The following is an 18,908-nucleotide window of genomic DNA, read 5'->3' as shown; positions in this document are numbered from 1 at the left end:
AAAGAAGGTAATAGTTATTTCACCAGATGTATTTGCGCATATTTTTGTGAGCTGTCTCCCCATCTCTGCATTTCCTCTCTCCCACACCAGCCAGACATCTTGCGCTCAGCATACCGTCCTCCCCCCCTGCCTGTGGGGACTATATTTCTTTTCTACTGGCTAAGAGAGGGCAGAGTGTCCCTCTTGAATCTGCTGATTTTCAAGTACCTTTAGTTTACAATAATCCTTCTGCCAAGTGGCATGTTTTCAAGTGGCATGTGCTGCTGCCACCTTTCATTCAGTTGCTAAATGCTTCCCTTGCAGAAGGAGAAGTGTAGTCGGTTTTATAAAGCTCTGCAGGTTATCCTGATGGACCGTCTCCCTCGGCAACCGCTTGCCTAGTCAACTAACAAATTAACAGGCCTTTGAAAATTGCTGCTCATTGATCCCAGAATGTTCTTTTATAATCTAGATGGCTTCCCTTCTTGTCGCAGTAGTGTTGAGAGCAACCGTGTTTCTTTAAGGGAATTCTTAAATTAATTACCAATGATGTCTTGATGGTGGGCTGATGTATACAAGTGCGTGAAGTCATGCAATTGTATGAATATGAATGGGTTTATATTATGTCTTATCGATTGGTTTATAATCAGCCCTTTTGTGGTTTGTCACCAGCCCTTTTCTGTGAATGAGCAGAGGGGGGGCATTGGGTGGGTGTCATGCTTTATTAGTCAGGGCTCTCTAGTTGACCAGAACTTAAAGAATGAATCTGTCTGTCTGTCTGCTGTCTGTCTTCCTATGTATCTGTGGGACTTTATAAAGTAGCTTACTGGCTGTGGTTCAGCTAGTCCAGCTACGATTGTCTACTAATGGAAGGTTTAAGAATCCAGTAGTTGTTCAGTCCACAAGGCTTGGGGTCTCAGCTGGTTCTCAGGATATGTTGAAATCCTGAAGAAGTGGGCTTCGTGCTAGGGAAGGAATGGACTTGACAGCCAGAGTGAGGGCAAGCAGGCAAGGAGCAGGTGCTTTCTTGTCCCATGCCCTTCATATGGGTTGCCACCAGAAGGTGTGGCCCATATTTAAGGTGGATTGTCCCACATCAAAAGATGCAGATATAGGATGGATCCCCCTACTTCATCGATCAAGGAAAATTCCTTACAGGTGTACCCAAATGCTGTAGTTTTAGTTAACTGCACATGTATCTATATCAGAAACAGAGAATAGCTGTCACACTTGGTCTGTCACTCTTCACTTTCTTTGTAGGGTCTCTCACCATATTTGGAGCTAACATACTCCCAAGCACTGGCTTAGAGGCAGGTATGGTCCCAAACCCAGCTTTCTAGATGGGTGCTGGGGATTTGAATGCAGGTCTCCTCATGCTGTATCGAAAGAGCTCTTCAGTGATCCATCTTCATATCTTCTTGTGTTTGGCTTCCTTATTTATGTGTGTGTGTGTGTGTGTGTGTGTTTGTGTGTGTATGCATGTGTGTGTATACACATATATACACACACAGTGTCTGAAAGCTTAAGCCTAGTATCTATATACATAGTATATACATAGTATATAGATACTAACATATTTCTAATGTCTGAAAGCAGAAGCCTCATATGTTTATATATTTTATATGTTTATACTGTACACATACTAATGTATTTCCAGTATCTGAAAGCAAGAGCCTCTTGTGTGTGTGTGTGTATATATATAATATACAATATAATATATAGTAATATCTATACTGTCTGAAAGCAGAAGCCCTTTATGTGCATATATGTTGTATGTTATATATATGTACTATCTATGTAGTATATCTCTAGTGCCTGAAAGTAGAAGCTTCTTATATTATGAAAAACATTTTTAAAAGATGTCAGTTTTATTTTAAGCCTCCACACAGACACCAATCTTTCCTCCCTTTCCCCCTCCCTCAGAGTGAAGAAGCTCAGTATTAATTGGCGCAAAGATGATTGTACTGCTGTTTCTAAGATTTTATCAGGGCTCTGGCAAGCTAATGTCCTAGCATGGGGTCTGTTTGTTCCATGTAGCTATTTTGCACAGCAATGAGAATGCCTTGATTAATATGTTACAGGAAAATAAAATGGATTTAGAAAAAAAGGTAACATACTCTCATGAATATTAATTCACATTTGTATGGAATTGAAGATAATTTTTAGTATACTTCTGGAGGCACCTTCAGTATGAATGGAGGCCTGATTTCTGAAGAGACCAAATGTGTGAGGCAAATTTATTCTTATTTGTTTATTTAAGATAGGGTCTCTGGGATCCATGGTTACAACTCATTATATAGCTGAGCATAACCTCGAACTTCTGATCTACCTGCCTCCATTCCCCCAAGTGCTAGGGTTATAGACATGCACTGTCATTCCTAGTTCTGTGTAGTACTGAGGATAGAACACAAGTCTCCCTGTATGATAGGCAAGTGCTTGACCAGCTGAGCTACCTGCAACCCAGTATTGTTCTAGATAGGTGTGGATGTTTTCACTGCTTAGCTTCATGGATTTATAAAGTAAATATTGACTACTTTCCTGGCCTGTTCTGTAGCGCTGGGGTTTACTGGAGCCAGCTGTTCAGTGTTGTGCTGTTTCCTCTTTCAAGGGATTAATGGTACCACCTTCCTTATGGTTCTGGAACAAGCTGTATTCTCCAGTTCAGATCTAGGTCATATCTAGGGCAACACTCAGCTCCAGTCCTCCGGCATGGTCTAGAACATTTGATCAGGTTTAGCATCTTTTTAATCTTTACTTTAGCTTTAATCCTGACACTCATGAGGATGGGGGGGGGGCACACCTTCATCCCCCGGCACCACCATACACAAATGCATTGCATCCTCAGCACTGTGCAGTCCAGTTCTGTTATGGTGCTAAGGCTAAAGAGTGAAGGCCAGTTTTAGCCCATCCAGCCTGCTGTAGACAACAGTGCAAATTGGTGCTGAGAATAGTGTGCGATGTAACCCGGCGCTCATCAGAGGCATAGGCAGAGGGGTCAGAGTTCAAGCCAAAGGTTCAACACAAGTACTTTGAGGCTAGACTGACTACAGGAGTGAGACTCTTTTGCCAGAAACACAGGGATAGACAATCATATTTAATAGCTTGCAGTAAATTAATATATTTCTAATTTTTTTCCAGAAGATGAAAAAATAAAAAGTCAATGGGTTTATTGTCTGGTCCAATTTACTTTCTCACGGGCTATGTCTTCTGGCTGTGTCTTCACATGTTGGGAGGTGCCCACAAGCTCTTAGGTCCGTTTTATTCATGGCAACTCTTTTCTTTTGAGACTACCTCCCAAGGTACCTATGGCATCACCATATTTGGTAGGATTTCAACCTGTAAATTTAAGGGCAACCTATTCAGACCAATACTTGTCCCCCCCCCCCCATCTCAAACTAATACGTGTGGCCTAAGGAGGGTGATGTTTCGCAGTATTCTCCATGACAACTGGGATTGACGGGGCATTGAGAAGCTGTAGAATAGATAAATGTCTGAGATTATTGAGAAACAAAGAGGCAGTATTTTGAATAGGATAAATATTTAAAGTAAGACTTTATTTTTGTTTTTATTTATTTTCACATTTTTAATTCTGTGCCAATTATTGCATGTATATAATACATTTAGGTCACTTTTATGCCTTCCCCCCACCTTAAAAACAAAAAAAGTCCTTTTTATTCTTCTTTAGAGTGGGACTGTAGAACCCTTTCTTCTCAACAAAGCTTCCTACTTTCCTCTTTGTGGTTTAAGATTTATTTACCTTTAATTAGGTATGTCTATGTTATCTCTCTGTGTTCATATTCACCTGTGAGTGCATGTATCTGTAGACTCCACAAGAGTGTACCATGTTCCCTGGAACTAGAGTTACAGGCGGTTGTGAGCCACTCATCGTGCATTCGGGGAAACAAACTCTGGTCCTTTAGTAGAGTGTAGGTCTGAGCTGTCTCTCTAGGATTTATGTTCTGCCGAGTTTGACTGGCATCTCTCACCGGGCAGAAGCAGTTTACCTGTGGCTACACTATTTAAGAAAATGCCTCTCCTTCTCCTGCTGTAATTAACTGCCCCTAGTTCCTGGTCAAGACTGGAATTTTCTTTATTTTTAAATTCGCCTGAGAACGAGTGTGTGTGTGTGTGTGTGTGTGTGTGTGTGTGTGTGTGTGTGAGTGAGGTGTAGAGTCAAGGAGCAGTTTCGTTCTGAGACTCTGAGATGTATCATCTCTACTTATTTATAAATAACCAAGTGACAAATCATTTTTGTGTGAGTGTTCACTGTGTGTAGCATTTCTTTCTTTCTTTTTTTACTCTTATTTTTTATTAGGTATTTTCTTCATTTACATTTCCAGTGCTATCCCAAAAGTCCAGCATACCCTCCCCTCCACTCCCCCCCCCCACTCCCACTTCTTGGCCCTGGAGTTCCCCTATACTGAGGCATATAAAGTTTGCACGACCAATGGGCCTCTCTTTCCTCTGATGGCCGACTAGGCCATCTTCTGATACATATGCAGCTAGAGACACGAGCTGGGGGAGGGGGGTACTGGTTAGTTCATATTGTTGTTCCACCTATAGGTTTGCAGACCCCTTTAGCTCCTTGGGTACTTTCTCTAGCTCCTCCATTGGGGGCCCTGTGATTCATCCAATAGCTAACTGTGAGCATCCACTTATGTGTTTGCTAGGTCCCCTCATAGTCTCACAAGAGACAGCTATATCAGGGTCCTTTCAGCAAAATCTTGCTAGTATGCAATGGTCTCAGCATTTGGAGGCTGATTATGGGATGGATCCCTGGATAATCTCTAGATGGTCCGTCCTTTCGTCTCAGCTCCAAACTTTGTCTCTGTAACTCCTTCCATGGGTGTTTTGTTCCCAATCCTAAGAAGGGGCACAGTGTCCACACTTTGGTCTTCGTTCTTCTTGAGTTTCATGAGTTTCACAAATTGTATCTTATATCTTGGGTAAGGTTCAGTGACACATGTTGAGCTCAGCTGTATTTGCGATTTTTTTTTCCTGAATTGAGCACATACTTAGTGCTCATTTTGGAAATGTATGGTAATTAATGTACCAACTTAGAGACAAAGTGCATTGGACTGCCTCTGGGAAGTCACTGTGTAGGGAGTAGGGGAATCCCTGAACTACTGAGGTCTTTTGTGAATGTGTAGTGTTGACATATGCACATCCATGTCAAGTATCCCGTAGCCTCAGGCTTAGAGGGATGGCCTTGCCTTCCTGGGGGGACAGAGTAAAAGTGTTGACTGTGTGTGCAGAAGATCTCCAGTATAGACTCCCTGCTATAGATATTTACATCCTAAAGACTTCTCTCCTTCAGAGACTGCCTGTACTGAGACTAGCTAAACCTGTGCTCCCCTTCCAGTTGTATTCAATAAACCCCATTTCCTGGTTTATCTGAATACAAACCCTCAGCTCCTTGTTCAGCTGTGTGCAATAACACTGCATCTCTGCAACTCCATAATAAACACACTGAGCTTATGGGTCCCTGGAACTTCTCTGATCCAGACCCCAGTCTACTTCACCCCAGCTTCTATCTTTTTTTTTTTTTTGTCTGTGTGTCCCATGTGTCCATCTGCTGTCTTTTCTTTATTCTTTTGCTGTGCCAGTCAGTCCAAATCCCTGGAGCTGTACTGGATAGCAGTGCTCACACTATAATCCCAGCCCTCAGATGGCCAGCAGAGAAGGATTTCTACAGCTTGTTGGCCAGCCAGCCTAGCTGAATTAGCAAACCCTGGGCCAGTGTGAGCCTTTGTCTCAAAACACAGAGCAATTGAGGAAGTCACCAGAGAGATTTAGCTTTGGCTTCTACGTGTGTGCGTGCGGATGTCCATCCATACCTTCACCACCCAACGCACAAATGCAAAGGAATATAATCATTTGGGATTCAGGAAACTGGATCACTATTTCTGTATCCATCCCTCCTGGCTGATAACCTTATTTAGTCTGTATTTTGGCCCGTGACCTTAGACAGTTGTGTAACCACCACTTCCCTTTCTTTTTCTTCTTTTATGCAGAAAGATGTAGCAGTTAAGCCTCAGGAACGTGTGGAGAAACGACAGACTCCCCTGACCAAGAAAAAACGAGAAGCTCTTACCAATGGCTTGTCTTTTCACTCAAAGAAGAGCCGGCTCAGCCACTCACACCACTACAGCTCAGATCGAGAAAATGACCGCAATCTCTGCCAGCACCTTGGGAAGAGAAAGAAGATGCCTAAGGGACTCAGACAGGTGAGCAAGCCTGGCTCATTCTTTCTTAGGTCCTCCTCTTTCCTCCTGCGCCTCTAGTTCTTCTCCATAGGTGTTAGTTTCCTCAATACGATGGTGCAGTAATTGCTTTGGAAAGGTTTATTCTTAATTCTAAGTCATATTATCAAACTCTAGGTGTGTCATCAGTAGTTGACTAACACTCTTCCATTGGTACCCTTTCATTGTTTCCTGTGTGTCAGATCTCCATGTAATACTCTTGGCATCTGAGGGAGATGGTCTGGCTTTTGTAGGGATCTTTGTGGTGTGGACAGATGCTTAGAAATCCTGGTTCTATCGATTGTACATCTCAGGGTTCTTGTGTGCTAAAAATGGTGGTCTGTGTTGGCAGGCCCCACTATAAAATTCATAATGAGTCACATGGGAGGGAAGTTGCAATAAAGAATGCCCACCTATTTGCCAGCATTGGTGCCTTCAACCCTTAGACTCATGATGGTCTTTGTAATTGTTTGAACAGAGGTTTTTGTTGTGGCCATGGCCTCTTGCCTTCCAATGATTAGGTTACCAAGATTCACAGGCAAAGGCAGAACCTTACATTTAGGAGGTCTGTCTGCCTATGGAAATCCTTATGTGGGGTGGATTGATAATGCAAAACAATGCGCCCTGTGGATTTTGATTGCTGTTGGGTAAGATTGGTTGTCTTGAAAGGCACAAAGAAAGGAATTGTAGTGGTTGACAGAGCAGGTGCTGAAACAGGTAATTTGTAGTTGCAGATATTTCTCTCCAGAGTATAAGATCTGGGATCATAGAAAACAGTGCTTCCAAAACCTCACAGACCTTCACAACCATAAGCACAAATCGCCAGCCTCTGTCCATGAGATAGTGGAATCTTCTGGGTAAGAACTTTACGGTCTGCTCTTGGGCAGGCTGGTTTGGAAGTCACTTGTGCAAAGCTTGAGAAGTGTATTCTCAATGATGACGTTTAGTTACAGGCTTGGAAAGATAAAACGCCCTGAGAGGATGGAATGGGCTGTTTGGTGTCATAGAGGGGACGGAGGACATTCCTGTGTAGAGCCACATAGTGATGGATGTCAGCAAGGACACAGAAAGGCCTGTATCATAATGTCCTCAAATATGACCCTAGGCACCAGCAAACTCACTTGCGAGCAGGATTGTTAACATTTATTTAGTTACAAAGTCAGCAGTAACTCTGCTTCAGGCCTTCAATGTGTGGCTTAGCTAACGTGCCATAGCCCTACCACGTATACTTTAGAGATATGGAAACTGGGGCTGCAAGAAATGAGGTGGTTAGTCCGAGATCCCCCTTGCTATGTCTAATTACAATTGTAAATTATTTAAGATTTCTGTAGCCCCTCAGTTTCCCCTGTATATTGTTTCCTGTGTTTGGTATAAGGATTGAGCATGGAGAAATAAAGAACTGTAGATTATAAGATGGAGGGAGGGTGATCTGCAAACAAAGTAAGAAACAACATGGTCAGACAGCACATTTGATTTTTTGAAAGCTGCCCAAGAAGGCAGAGTTGAGCAGGATAATCTAAGTTCACAGCAGGCATTCTGAGTTGGAAATCCTGAAGGTAACCAAAGGCAAATGAAGGTTTTTTTTGCACTGGGGGTGAGGAGCTGGGGAGAGGGAGGGAAGACTAGGGTCCATAAAAGGTGACACTGTTCTGGAATTTGTGTTCCTTGCTTATGCACAAATATAATGACCAGTGGAGAGAAGCTGTAATACTGTCTCCTTTGTCCCAGACCCTCTTGCCTTCCCAACATGATGTAGGACTTATGACCCAGTCAGGGGAGGAACCACTTCACTTATCTGCCAAGGGCAAGCAGTATGTCTTCTTCCATAGCCCTGTCCCACTTCTCTTTTCCTTGTCTTCAAATCCTCTTTGTGATTTCCCTGAAGCCAGGAGTGTTAGCATTCTTCTGTGAAAACATTCGTGAGCATTCAGAAGACTGGGGACATGGGTCTGGAATTTGATTTTTAGTCTTGATGGTAAAGTGATACTCTGGATCCTGATGGCATTTGAAGTCAGAGCTTTGAAGAGTACTTACTTTGCAGATCACAAAGTATGAATCGCACTTTTCACCTATAAAGCAAAAACATAGTATATTACTCTGATCTTTATTCATGCCTGAATGTATCAGTTTATCAAGAATTTTATTTATGTCAAGAGAGGAAGTAGAGTTGATAACTGACATAAAAGCATGGAGCTTGCTATTGGAAAAGAGAAGAATAGGTTGGATAGCTTTTGTATTGTCTTAGAGGACAGTGCATACCGCAGTCACTTTTCTCTGTCCTTTAACTCCTTGCTGGGAGAATAACTGAATCTGTCTTATCTGGAAGGGGCCTTGAGTTGATAGTGAGCCTTGAGGAGAATTTTCACATTAATGGGCTGTCCTTTAGTGCCTCTGACTGAGGGAGTTAAAGCCTGAAGACTTACAGATGACAGTGGCATGAGGAAGAGGGATCCTGGTCTCCCTTCACGACATGTGGAAAGTGAATTCACTTTGCATCCTATTAGGGTGGTACTTCCTGAGCAGGCAACTTAATACATGGCTTTCCTGTAATTATGGAAGACATTACTCTTTAGCAGAGAGGAAATAATAGGATTTTTTTTCCCTGAGAGTCTGTTGAAAGCAACTAATGTTTTCACTCTGAGAGTGCAATTATATACTTTTAAGAGAGAAGGGGGGAAAGGTGTAGTTCTAAAACCAAATTGCTTTTCCTTCCCTTGTCTGATTATAAAACCACGGCTCCTGTGATATGTTTCCATTCTGTCAAAAGCAAGTGTTTTAATTGGCGCCTACCTTATTTGCTGGATTATGTTTTAAGGGTAAATACATACTGTCTCAGAAGAGGACTGATCAGTAACCGCTGTTGGCAAATGGAGGTAAGTTTCAACAACATTGTTCCAGTCTCCAAAAGAGCAGGGAAAAAAGTCTGATCAAAGGCGGGGATTACTATGACACAAAACAGTTTATGTCTCTGTGACCTGCTGTTCTGAAGACTTCCTTCCCGGGAAACGCATGACTGACGTCTACTCTCCTCCTCCAAAGTCCAGTTACACCAACATTTACCCGAGGGAACTAGTGACTGTGGGCTTACAGAGCAGGGTGACAGGTTGCTAACATTCCTGCGGGTGACCCCGGAGCAGCAGCACTGGAAAGTCTTTGCCTAGCGCGGATGATGCTTTCTCCATGACTACCCAGATGCAGCCTCCTTAGTTAGGCTTTGCCAGCCTGTAAGCATCAGGACCTAGAGAACACTTGTAAGGTCAGCAATGGGCAGAAGTGCATGCAAATAGCTGTGAATTAGCTGAAGTTTTGGGCAAGATCCCAATGATCTTCCCTATTCCTTCTCTTTATGGGGGGATGTCAGTCGTCTACCGGCCCCATCATGGTGGGCAAACAGGCATGGATGATTTCATGGATGTTGGTGGCAGTATGGCTTGTCGGATAGTATAGTACAATGCTTATTATTTTTCCCGTGTAGAACTGTTGAATATCTATGATATGAGCAGATGTTAGAAGTGTTATTGCTGAGGACACAGGGGATGCATTTTCCTCCTTCTTTGACTGGGGTTATAAGGAGAAGAAGCAGTGCCTCTCTGTAGTACCTTTCGTCTTTAATTGGGAAACTGAGTCATGCTCTATGCACCAAGCAATGAAAGGTTACATGTTTCCTAACCCTCTTTGGAAATTATGACTCCTCACAGAACATTCTGGGAAAACTTTATCCTTTCCTGAGCATGAAAGAGACTGTTTTTCTTTCCATATGTGTCAACTTCTAGAACATAGAAATTTGTGCTTTAAAAATTTAGTACTTTATAGTTTAAAGTACTGAGAAGACAACAGGGTTTTAAAAATAGTGTAGCCGTGTTGTAAAGATGATGAGAGTTGTGAGAACTCCGAGTTAGCTTTGATTTGAGTTCTACATATGTTTTATCCATTAATTTGTTCTTTCAAATAAGAATTGCACCTCAGGAAATATTCTGAGGAGAGTGAGAGGCCATCGTTTGGTTATGTGAGCATGCGTGTGTGTATGTGTGTGTGTTGCATATGAGCATGCACAGGTACATGATTATATATCTGCAAGGGTACGTGGAGGTAGAGGACAATTTAGGTGTCATTTGTCAGGAGATACTGTCCTTTTTCTTCTTTGGGAGAATGTATCTTTGTCTGGGAGGGAGCCTTCTAGTTCAGCTGGACTGGCTGTAATAGGAATGACATAGGTTGTTCTTAAGAAAATTGTGGTTTCAGAATTGAACAAAAATGGAATGATGTGGGAAGACAGAAGATCAAACATGGAGAAAGGAAAAGAACAGATTCGTCCTTTCAGGATGGGAGAAGCCTAAGATTAAAGCCCATTAAGCATGAGATGGTGTGAATAGTTTATAAAGCCGGAGTCTCCTCTTTCTAATACTGTCTTTTCCAGATCCCCACTCCTATGTCTTTCTCATCGAACCATCTTTTTCAAAAATGAAGCTGCTGTCTCGGGGAGTCTGTCCTAGTTATCGTCACATACCCATGTTCCCGTGAGCTCCGATTCATCCCCCCAACTCTCATACCCTGGGAGAGGGCAATAATCTTTCTAGCTGTTTCCTGCTTAGTGGGTGGGTAGAATCTCGGAGTTGTGTGTTCAACAGAGAAATGACTCTCACAAGACTGTTTCCAGGGGAAGTCCAGGATACCATGACAGGAGTCTCACAGTCAGTGAGTGCACCTGAGGCTCCATCTGTAAGACCTGTTGTAGAAGCAGGGAGGGAGAAGCAGAAAGGAGAGGCTACTTTAGCATACCCAGCATTGGGCATGATTTTCCAAGAAAGTTCTACCTAGTAGCAACTACTCCCAGGCTGGTCTCAAGAGTGATGAGCTCTGGATCTGTTTTCAGGCACTGGAAGGCTATTGAAATGTTTAGAAACATTGTGAAGTCTCACCCAAATGGTTCCCAGTGAGTGTGAGAGAGAAGCAATTCAACCATCCTTTGAAAATAGTAGTGGGTCTGTCCCTCTTGGCCATAGAGAGGCACTGACTGCAATGTCGGCGTTGAAGTACGTTCATGATATTCTGTATCTGGGAAGCATTTTTTCATATATAAAAATAATTTAAAATTATTTAATGAGAAACATTTGTCAGAATAACCTCTCATATGGCTTTAAGTCTAATTTCCAGGGAGTATAATCATTTAAACTGTTAAAGAAACACATCAAACATTGTCTTACTTATTTATACTTTCTGTTGGTTATTTTAAAATCACAGGGATAGCCAGAATTTATCCCATTTTTTACTGTGAAGGTTGTTTGAGGATCTGGCCCACAGGGCTCCATGGGCTTGAGAGGAAGCTCTGTCTCTTCCTCCAGCTTCAATTTTACCAGCTGTTTCATGACTATGAGGAACGCTAAAGGCCTTACTTAACCATGGCTTGGCTTGAAATCATGGAGGGAAATTTTACCCTGTATTGACTCTCTTCTTTGTAAAGTGGACACTGGTTAAAGCTCACCAGGTGTGTTCTCCATGGCTTCTCTGAACAGCAGAAATGGTCACTCTGCACTGTTACAGAGCATTTCGAGAAATGCCCCACAATCTCCTGTGACCTACTTGACTATGGACAACCAGGTATTCTTCTTTTTACTTCCTCTGACCACCTTAGTGACTTCTAAATATAGTTATTGAGCACCTAGAAGGTTAGGTGATCCAGCCTGGTACCCTTTTAACTGCCGTGTAATATTTAGGTAAAACTTGGGCAGAAACCAAACACTTCCACTTTGAATCAATGATCACGTTTGTTGTTTAATCCATCCTTGTAATTATCATGGTGAATACAACAGTAGATCACTGATTTAAGCAGAGGTTTGATTATCAGTGAATTGAACCTTGACCTTTTACATACCTTACTCAGACAGTGGTAACTTGGTTAAAGTTTCTAGATCTCTCCTCTCCTCTCCTCTCCTCTCCTCTCCTCTCCTCTCCTCTCCTCTCCTCTCCTCTCCTCTCCTCTCCTCTCTTTTCAGTCATAATAGTTATCTCATGAGATACAGTAATGGTAACAAATCCATAGTCAGGAGTCTGGCCATGGTCTTTTGCAAGCTGATGCAGATGGTGTCATGGCAGTTGCTTGGCTTGCCAGATAGTGCTGTGTAGCACCACCTTAAAGAAAGAAATCTGAATCCAAATTGCATATGTTATAAGTTATATATCATGTATGCATACTGTTAAAATGGTGGGGCCTGGAAATCCAGGTAAACCTGTGTGGGTACTGCGTATTAGGAAAGAGCCTTTGGCCCTCTGGAAAAATTGCTGCAACAGAATTAATATGGTGTAATGTTTGCTTGACATTTAAAATTGTAAAGTAGAGGCATATGACCAATTCTGAGAGCAGAGGTTGCTCTTTACAATTAGAGCTGTTATTAGAGATATCCAAAGGTAGTTGCTTTCACTTACTGTGTAGGCGATTACATGCCTACACGTAGAGGGGTAGGGTTGGTGCAGCAAGGCCAGGTACATGAACCTTCTGTTGTATTTCCTATAATCCTGATAGAGCATCATGTCCAGTAAATGTCCGTTGCTGCTGGTACCATTACCCCTGACTTGTCCTTTATTTGTTTTAGTGTTACTAACACTCTTGGGAGCACCCTGCGATATTGACTATTATAGAAATTATATTGCTAAGGAAGACTTATAATGGAAAACTTAGATTAAACAAATCTAGCTAAAGCCACATTTCTGAAGACCTGTTAATTAGTTTTGAGTGGAAATCTAGGCCAAAAACCACACAGGTATTTATCCAGCGTGACTGCAGAGCCAACAGAATTCTGGAAACAGGAGTATTTGAAACATGGATGTAATTTGGGATTGTAGTTTCATAATGAGAGGACATATGAACTTTGCTATGTGCTCTTTCATAAATTTGCTGTAATAGCCAAGTGCCTGGAGGTACCTGGAGCTGGTATTAAGAAATGTGAGCTGCAGTCAAACCGTTTTAACTCATACTTCATAATCTCACTTAAAATGTAAATTGGGATTTCATTGGCTTTCCAAAAATCAGGGACTGAATACTCTGGCTAGGGAAGCAGGTACTCTAAGTGCAGATATTCACCTCTCCTACTCCCTCCCTTTGCATCCGCAGTTCTGCCACAGAACAGCTTCTGAAACTCCAGCGGCTCACACAGATCTTCCCTTCCACCATTCTCCCCACGCAATGCTTTATCCCAGCTACTGGCTCCAGGCTCCAGCAGGAACCCAAAGGCTGCTCTGGCCAGGGGAGCATGTAGACTCACTAGCTCTTCACTTCTTCCCAAGCTCCTCTCAGTCCAGTCCCCCAGTCTCATCTCTAGCTCTGCAGCAGACCATTTGCAGATGGCTCTCTTCCCTTCTGCCTCCATCACCAGTGGACTATACAAATCTTCCTCTCCACCCCGCCCTGGTGTTTCACCCCAGCCCCTAGCTTCAGCAGGTCCTTCCTGAGAACACATAGCCCCTTCTTCCCAGGGAGGCAGGAAGGTTTACTGCAGATCTTCACCTGCCCCTCTGTTCTTCCAGATCCAATCCCGTAGTCTCACCCCTCGTTCTAAAGGCTGTCTGCTGCAGTCTCTCTTCTTTCCCTGCATCCATCTCCAGTGGATCAGACAGATTTACCCTCCTAACCACTCCCTTGCCCTGCTACTTTATCACAGCCCCTAACTCCCTGGGAACTCACAGGTCACTCTGGCCAGGGAATCATTTAGGCTAACTGTAGACATTCACCTCTCCCTCTGTTCCTTGAAATTTGATCTCCTAGTCTCACCCTCAGCTCTGCAGCAGAACACCTCTCTTCTGTGCACCCCAACCTCCAATCATTCCAATGGGTCACACAGATCTTCCCCATTGCTTTGCCCAGCCCCCAACTTGAGCAAGCACTTCCTGGCAACCCGTAGGCCACTCTGGCCAGGGAAGCAAGTGAGCTAATGGCAGGTATTCATCTCTCCCTCCGTTCCTCCAAGTTCAAAACCCCACTCTCATTCCCAATTCTGGAGCAGGCCTTCTGTAGTCTCTCTTCACTCTCTGCCCACATTCCCAGAGGTCTAACTAAGCATATCGTAGTCGAACACCCCACTTTACCCAAGTCATATAAACCCCCTATCCTAGCACTTCGCCATTTCTAAACACGATAACCCGAAAACACCCAGGTTTGTTTATCTGGAATACATAGTGATATTCCAGATAAAGACTCATCAGGGTCCCAGAAGACTTGTCTACCAGACAACATACAGCTACAATGCTCTCCTAAGAACCAGAGCAGAAACAGAAACCAAGGAATAAAAACATCTACCTGTTAAACACAAGACCAGACACCAGCATCTAGAATTACAATCTTTTTAGTCCCAGATGCCTATACACTAGTGTAAAAAACAATTAGTAACATCCAAGGAAATATGTCCCCACTAGAGCCCAGCAAGCCTCCCATAGCAGGCTCCAACCTAGGTGAAGCCCAAGAAGAAGACCTTAAAACAGTCTTTATGAGCATGATAGAGGTCCTTGAAGTGGAAATGAATGAATCCCTGAAAGAAATCCATGAAAATACAAACAGTCGGAGGAACTGAATAAAACAGTTTCAGCCCTGAAAGTGGAAATAGAATCAATAAAGGAAACAGAAACTCAGGAAATCTGTACACCAAAAATTAGGAACTTAAATAGGTGGTTGACAAGGGTAGGGGAGGCTATAACTCCTTTGACTTAAAACTGCATTTTGAGAGCTGAAAGATTTTTTAGTGGTTAAGTTATGCATTGTTCTGCTCTTGGAGAGGAAGGAAGTCTAGTCCACTCCAAGTCGTCTGTTGCTTCAGCTCCAAGGAGGCCGAGGCCTCTCTGGACTCTTGACGGTACTTGAACTCAGATGCACATTCTCACACACAAACATATATGAATACATGCAATTAAAAAATAAAAATTTTAAATCCTGCTTTTGGGGTGGGGGGGGAGTTGAACTGTACATTTTTTTCCTTCTTAGAAGAATACACAGCTATCTCCACGCAGCCTGACACAGCTACAGAACGTGAGGCAATCCGCTAATTTCTGCTCGCAGCAATCCCATCCCTACACAAGTCTGTACATGACAGGTATGGGTAGGAGTTGGGAGTGGGTGGCTGACTGCGGTTTGCAGTGGTGTTGGTGGGGATCCAAGCAGATGGCTGTGATAGCCACGTGCTGCGAGATTCCCGTGGGAGTTGATGGCGGTGACAGGCGACTCACAATGTGCTATTTACAGTTTGGGTTTGCAGTCTTTCAGTGACATCTGAATGCTCTTTAGCAACTGCTTTCATTACTGCCTTTCGAGGAGCTGCTAATTGAAAATGAAATCGTGGGTGGGCTCTGAGACGGGCAGGCAGGGACAGGTCCATGTGTTAAACACCCTCGAGGACTGTGGAGCATCCTTACACCCAATCTCTGGCCCTTTTTCCAAAATAAGAAAAGTCGAAGGTGCATTTGGAGGTCCTGTGTACTTGAACACTCTTTGCCCAAAGAAGCACTGGTCCACCTGTGGGTCTCGGGAGGAAGTGAGGGAGTGCCAGCTACTCTCTGCTTTCTCTGTGTGGTTAAATGTGTGCAACTGTTATGTCAAGTCCCCTGGCATCTTGTGATAGTCTCCTGAGTTCAACATAGGACATATATTTTTCTTCTGTTTTCCGCAGATCCACTGTTGCTACTGCTGGTGTCTTTTTGTAGGTGGAGGGGTTGAGTTGTACAAGTGTGTGTGTGTGTGTGTGTGTATGTATGTGTGAACATGTTCATGTGGAGGCCAGACTCTCCAACCATCCCTGAGACGACTCAAGTGCTATCCACCTCATTTAGCGACATGCTTACTTACTGGTCTGGAGCTTACTCAGGTTGAATGACTCAAAGATCCTCCTGTGTCTTCCTCCCCCACACTGGGATTACAGGCATGCCTAGCATTTTATGTGGGTCGTGGGGCTCAAGCTGAGGTCCTTGTGCTTACAGGTCAGTCACTTTACGCACTGAACCACCTTCTCGGCCGCTGACTGGATGACCTCTTGAGCTTTGGGATTTACCGTGTATGTAGGTTTGCGTATGTAGCTTTTTTAATCTATAAATTCTGTCTTGTGATATAGCTCCGTTGGAAGAAGGTAAAGTGTCTAAGCACAGTGAGGGGAGAATGTGATGTTGGTTTGATTGGACTCTGATGGCAGATGATGATCTTGGTTCAACACAAGATTATGTTGTGTCCTTATCTTCAGAGCTGCTAGCTGGAGCATTGTCAGCATTACTGAAATTGTCCCTGTCCTAAGTGTTCATGTGTGGGATTGATTGGAACTCATTCTCAAAATAATTTTGCATGGAGAATTCCTGGGATGATCAAGGAATGACCTCAAGCTTGAAGATGTTGTTAGCTTCCTTTTTAATTACACTTGAAGATGGATATAGGAGTCTATTCTTTTTTTTTCCCCTTGAATATGTTAGCAACTATTTGGGACAGAACCATTCTGAATTACACATTTTGTTCAAATGGGAAGTGTTTGCTCTTCTCAGCCCCTGAGGCTGGGGCTGAAGGGCCCTTTATGATATACACCTTTTAATGTAGTTAACCCTCAGTCCCATTAGAACTGCTTTGCTCTCAGAATCCAACTGTTTTAATGCCTCCGGGCACAGCTAGGTCCTAATGATGTTGAAACAGCAGTTTTTGGTATTCCAAATAGAGGCCCAAGTCTTGCCTGTTGATACAAGCATTGATTTTGTACGAGGTAAAGGGACCAGAGTTCCTGGCTGGAGTTCTGGTGCTTTTCATGCCCATTGGTGTGCATACATCCTTGCACCAGTGCTCTTGCGTATACACAGAAGTAAGAACTAACAGACCTCATCGGTGCTGGGCCCACGTGAGTTGTATCACGTGTTGCTGGAACAGTTCACCAGCATTCATTGATCATGGCTCTGCAAAAGCTGCCAGTGTTCCCAAGCTTCTGCCTGCAGTGATGCTGATGGAGAGGGTCATTTCATAATCACTGTCTGCACCTGCGTTTGCTCAGGAAATGCTGGTGTCATACATCTTGAGAGCATGCAGCTCAAAGCTGGACAGGATGATTCTGCAGGGCTGAGATTGGCTATAATTAGATTGAGAAGCAATTAGCTGCCTGGCCTGCATAGGGAATATGCAGAGTCATGCATCTTTTCAAAGGGTGGTCTCCAGACCACCTGTATCAGAGCTTATCTCATGTGCGACAAAAAAGCTCATTCTCAGCTGCTACCCCTGGAGGTGAGTTCCCTGGTGCTACAGGAGTCAGACATTAGACTTTTATTTGGGGCCAGTAAGGTGACTCTGTGTATAAAGACACCTGTTGCCCACCCTGAGGACTTGAGTTCAGTTCCCAGAATCTACATGATGAGCACAATGGAACAGCCTGTTCCTGAAGGCTGTTCACTGATAGTAGCATAATGGCTTGTACATATAGTTCTCCTGGTGTGGGTGCGCGTGCACACACACACACACACACACACACACACACACACACACACGTGCCATGGGAAGGTTCTTCAGTTTGTAAATGGCTGCTTGTGTGTGCAGGCATATGTGTGCATGGGTGTGTGGAGACCAGAGGGTAACCTTGATGTTGTTCCTTGAGCTACCTTCCCAGACCTTACTTATTTTTATAATTACAAAATAAGAAATGTTTGGTAAATCTTTATAAAAGAAAATTAAACATCTCCTAGGAATTGATTTTATCAATTGGCAGAATAGTCTTCTTTGTATCCTGAGCTCCCTTATGTCATGTTATTAACCAGAACGAGGTGTCTTGCTGCATGCTGTGCACACGTCAACGTTCACCCAGGGCTGTCCATTGGCTGTTTCCCTGAGAGTTTGTAAGAATGAGCTGAGAAGCATAGTGCTTCAGTCTCTGAACCCAGCAAATGAAACAGCTCTAAGTATGTCAGAATTTGTTGTTTCTGATTTCCTTGTCTTAAATTCCCTTTTATTTATATATAAGGATTTTTTTCCCTTTTTATTAGATATTTTGTTTATTTACATTTCAAATGTTATCCCCTTTCCTGGTTTCCCCTCCAAAAACCCCCTTTCCCAAACCTCCTCCTGCTGCTCACCAACCTACCCACTCCAGCTTCCCTGCTCTGGCATTCCCCTATACTGGGGCAGCAAGCCTTCACAGGGCCAAGGGCGTCTCCTCCTATTCATGTCCAACAAGGCCATCCTCTGCTACATATATGCATCTGGAGCCATGAGTCCCTCCATGTGTACTCTTTGGTTGGTGGTTTAGTCCCTAGGAGCTCTGGGGGTAGTTGTTGCTTCATATTGTTGTTCCTCCTGTGGAGCTGCAGGCTCCTTCAAGCTCCTTCCATCCTTTCTCTATCTCCTCCATTGGGGACCTTGTGCTCAGCCCAATGGTTGGCTGAAAGCATCCACCACTGTATTTCTCAAGCACTGGAAGAGCCTCTCAGAAGACAGATATATCAGGCTCCTGTCACCAAGTACTTGTTGGCATCCACAATAGTGTCTGGGTTTGGTGACTATATATGGGATGGATACACAGGTGGGGCAGTTTCTGGATGGTCTTTCCTTCAGTCTCTGTGCCACACTTTGTTTCTGAATCACCTCCCATGGGTATTTTGTTCCCCCTTCTAAGAAGGACTGGAGCATCCATACTTTGCTCTTCCTTTTTCTTGATCTTCATTTGGTCTGTGATTGTATCTTGGGTCTTCCAA

The 18,908-nt window shown here is 43.5% G+C and overlaps 1 protein-coding gene across 6 annotated transcripts in view; it reads left to right on the top strand.

Moving 5' to 3' along the window:
- Auts2 (activator of transcription and developmental regulator AUTS2) overlaps nucleotides 1-18,908 on the top strand; it is a 1,097,294-nt gene that overhangs the window by 281,727 nt on the left and 796,659 nt on the right. For all 6 annotated transcript variants that reach the window (XM_029477062.2, XM_085837231.1, XM_085837234.1 and 3 more), the window contains exon 2: nucleotides 5,994-6,206. In XM_029477062.2, coding sequence (XP_029332922.1) covers nucleotides 5,994-6,206 — 213 coding nt within the window. The remainder of the gene's footprint in view (nucleotides 1-5,993; nucleotides 6,207-18,908) is intronic.

This window comes from Mus caroli, unplaced genomic scaffold, assembly GCF_978045245.1.
Source record: "Mus caroli unplaced genomic scaffold, Mus_caroli_1 scaffold_4, whole genome shotgun sequence".
Classification (NCBI taxonomy): Eukaryota; Metazoa; Chordata; class Mammalia; order Rodentia; family Muridae; genus Mus; species Mus caroli.
Note: the sequence above shows the minus strand (reverse complement) of the source record. Positions and strands in the feature narration are given on the sequence as shown.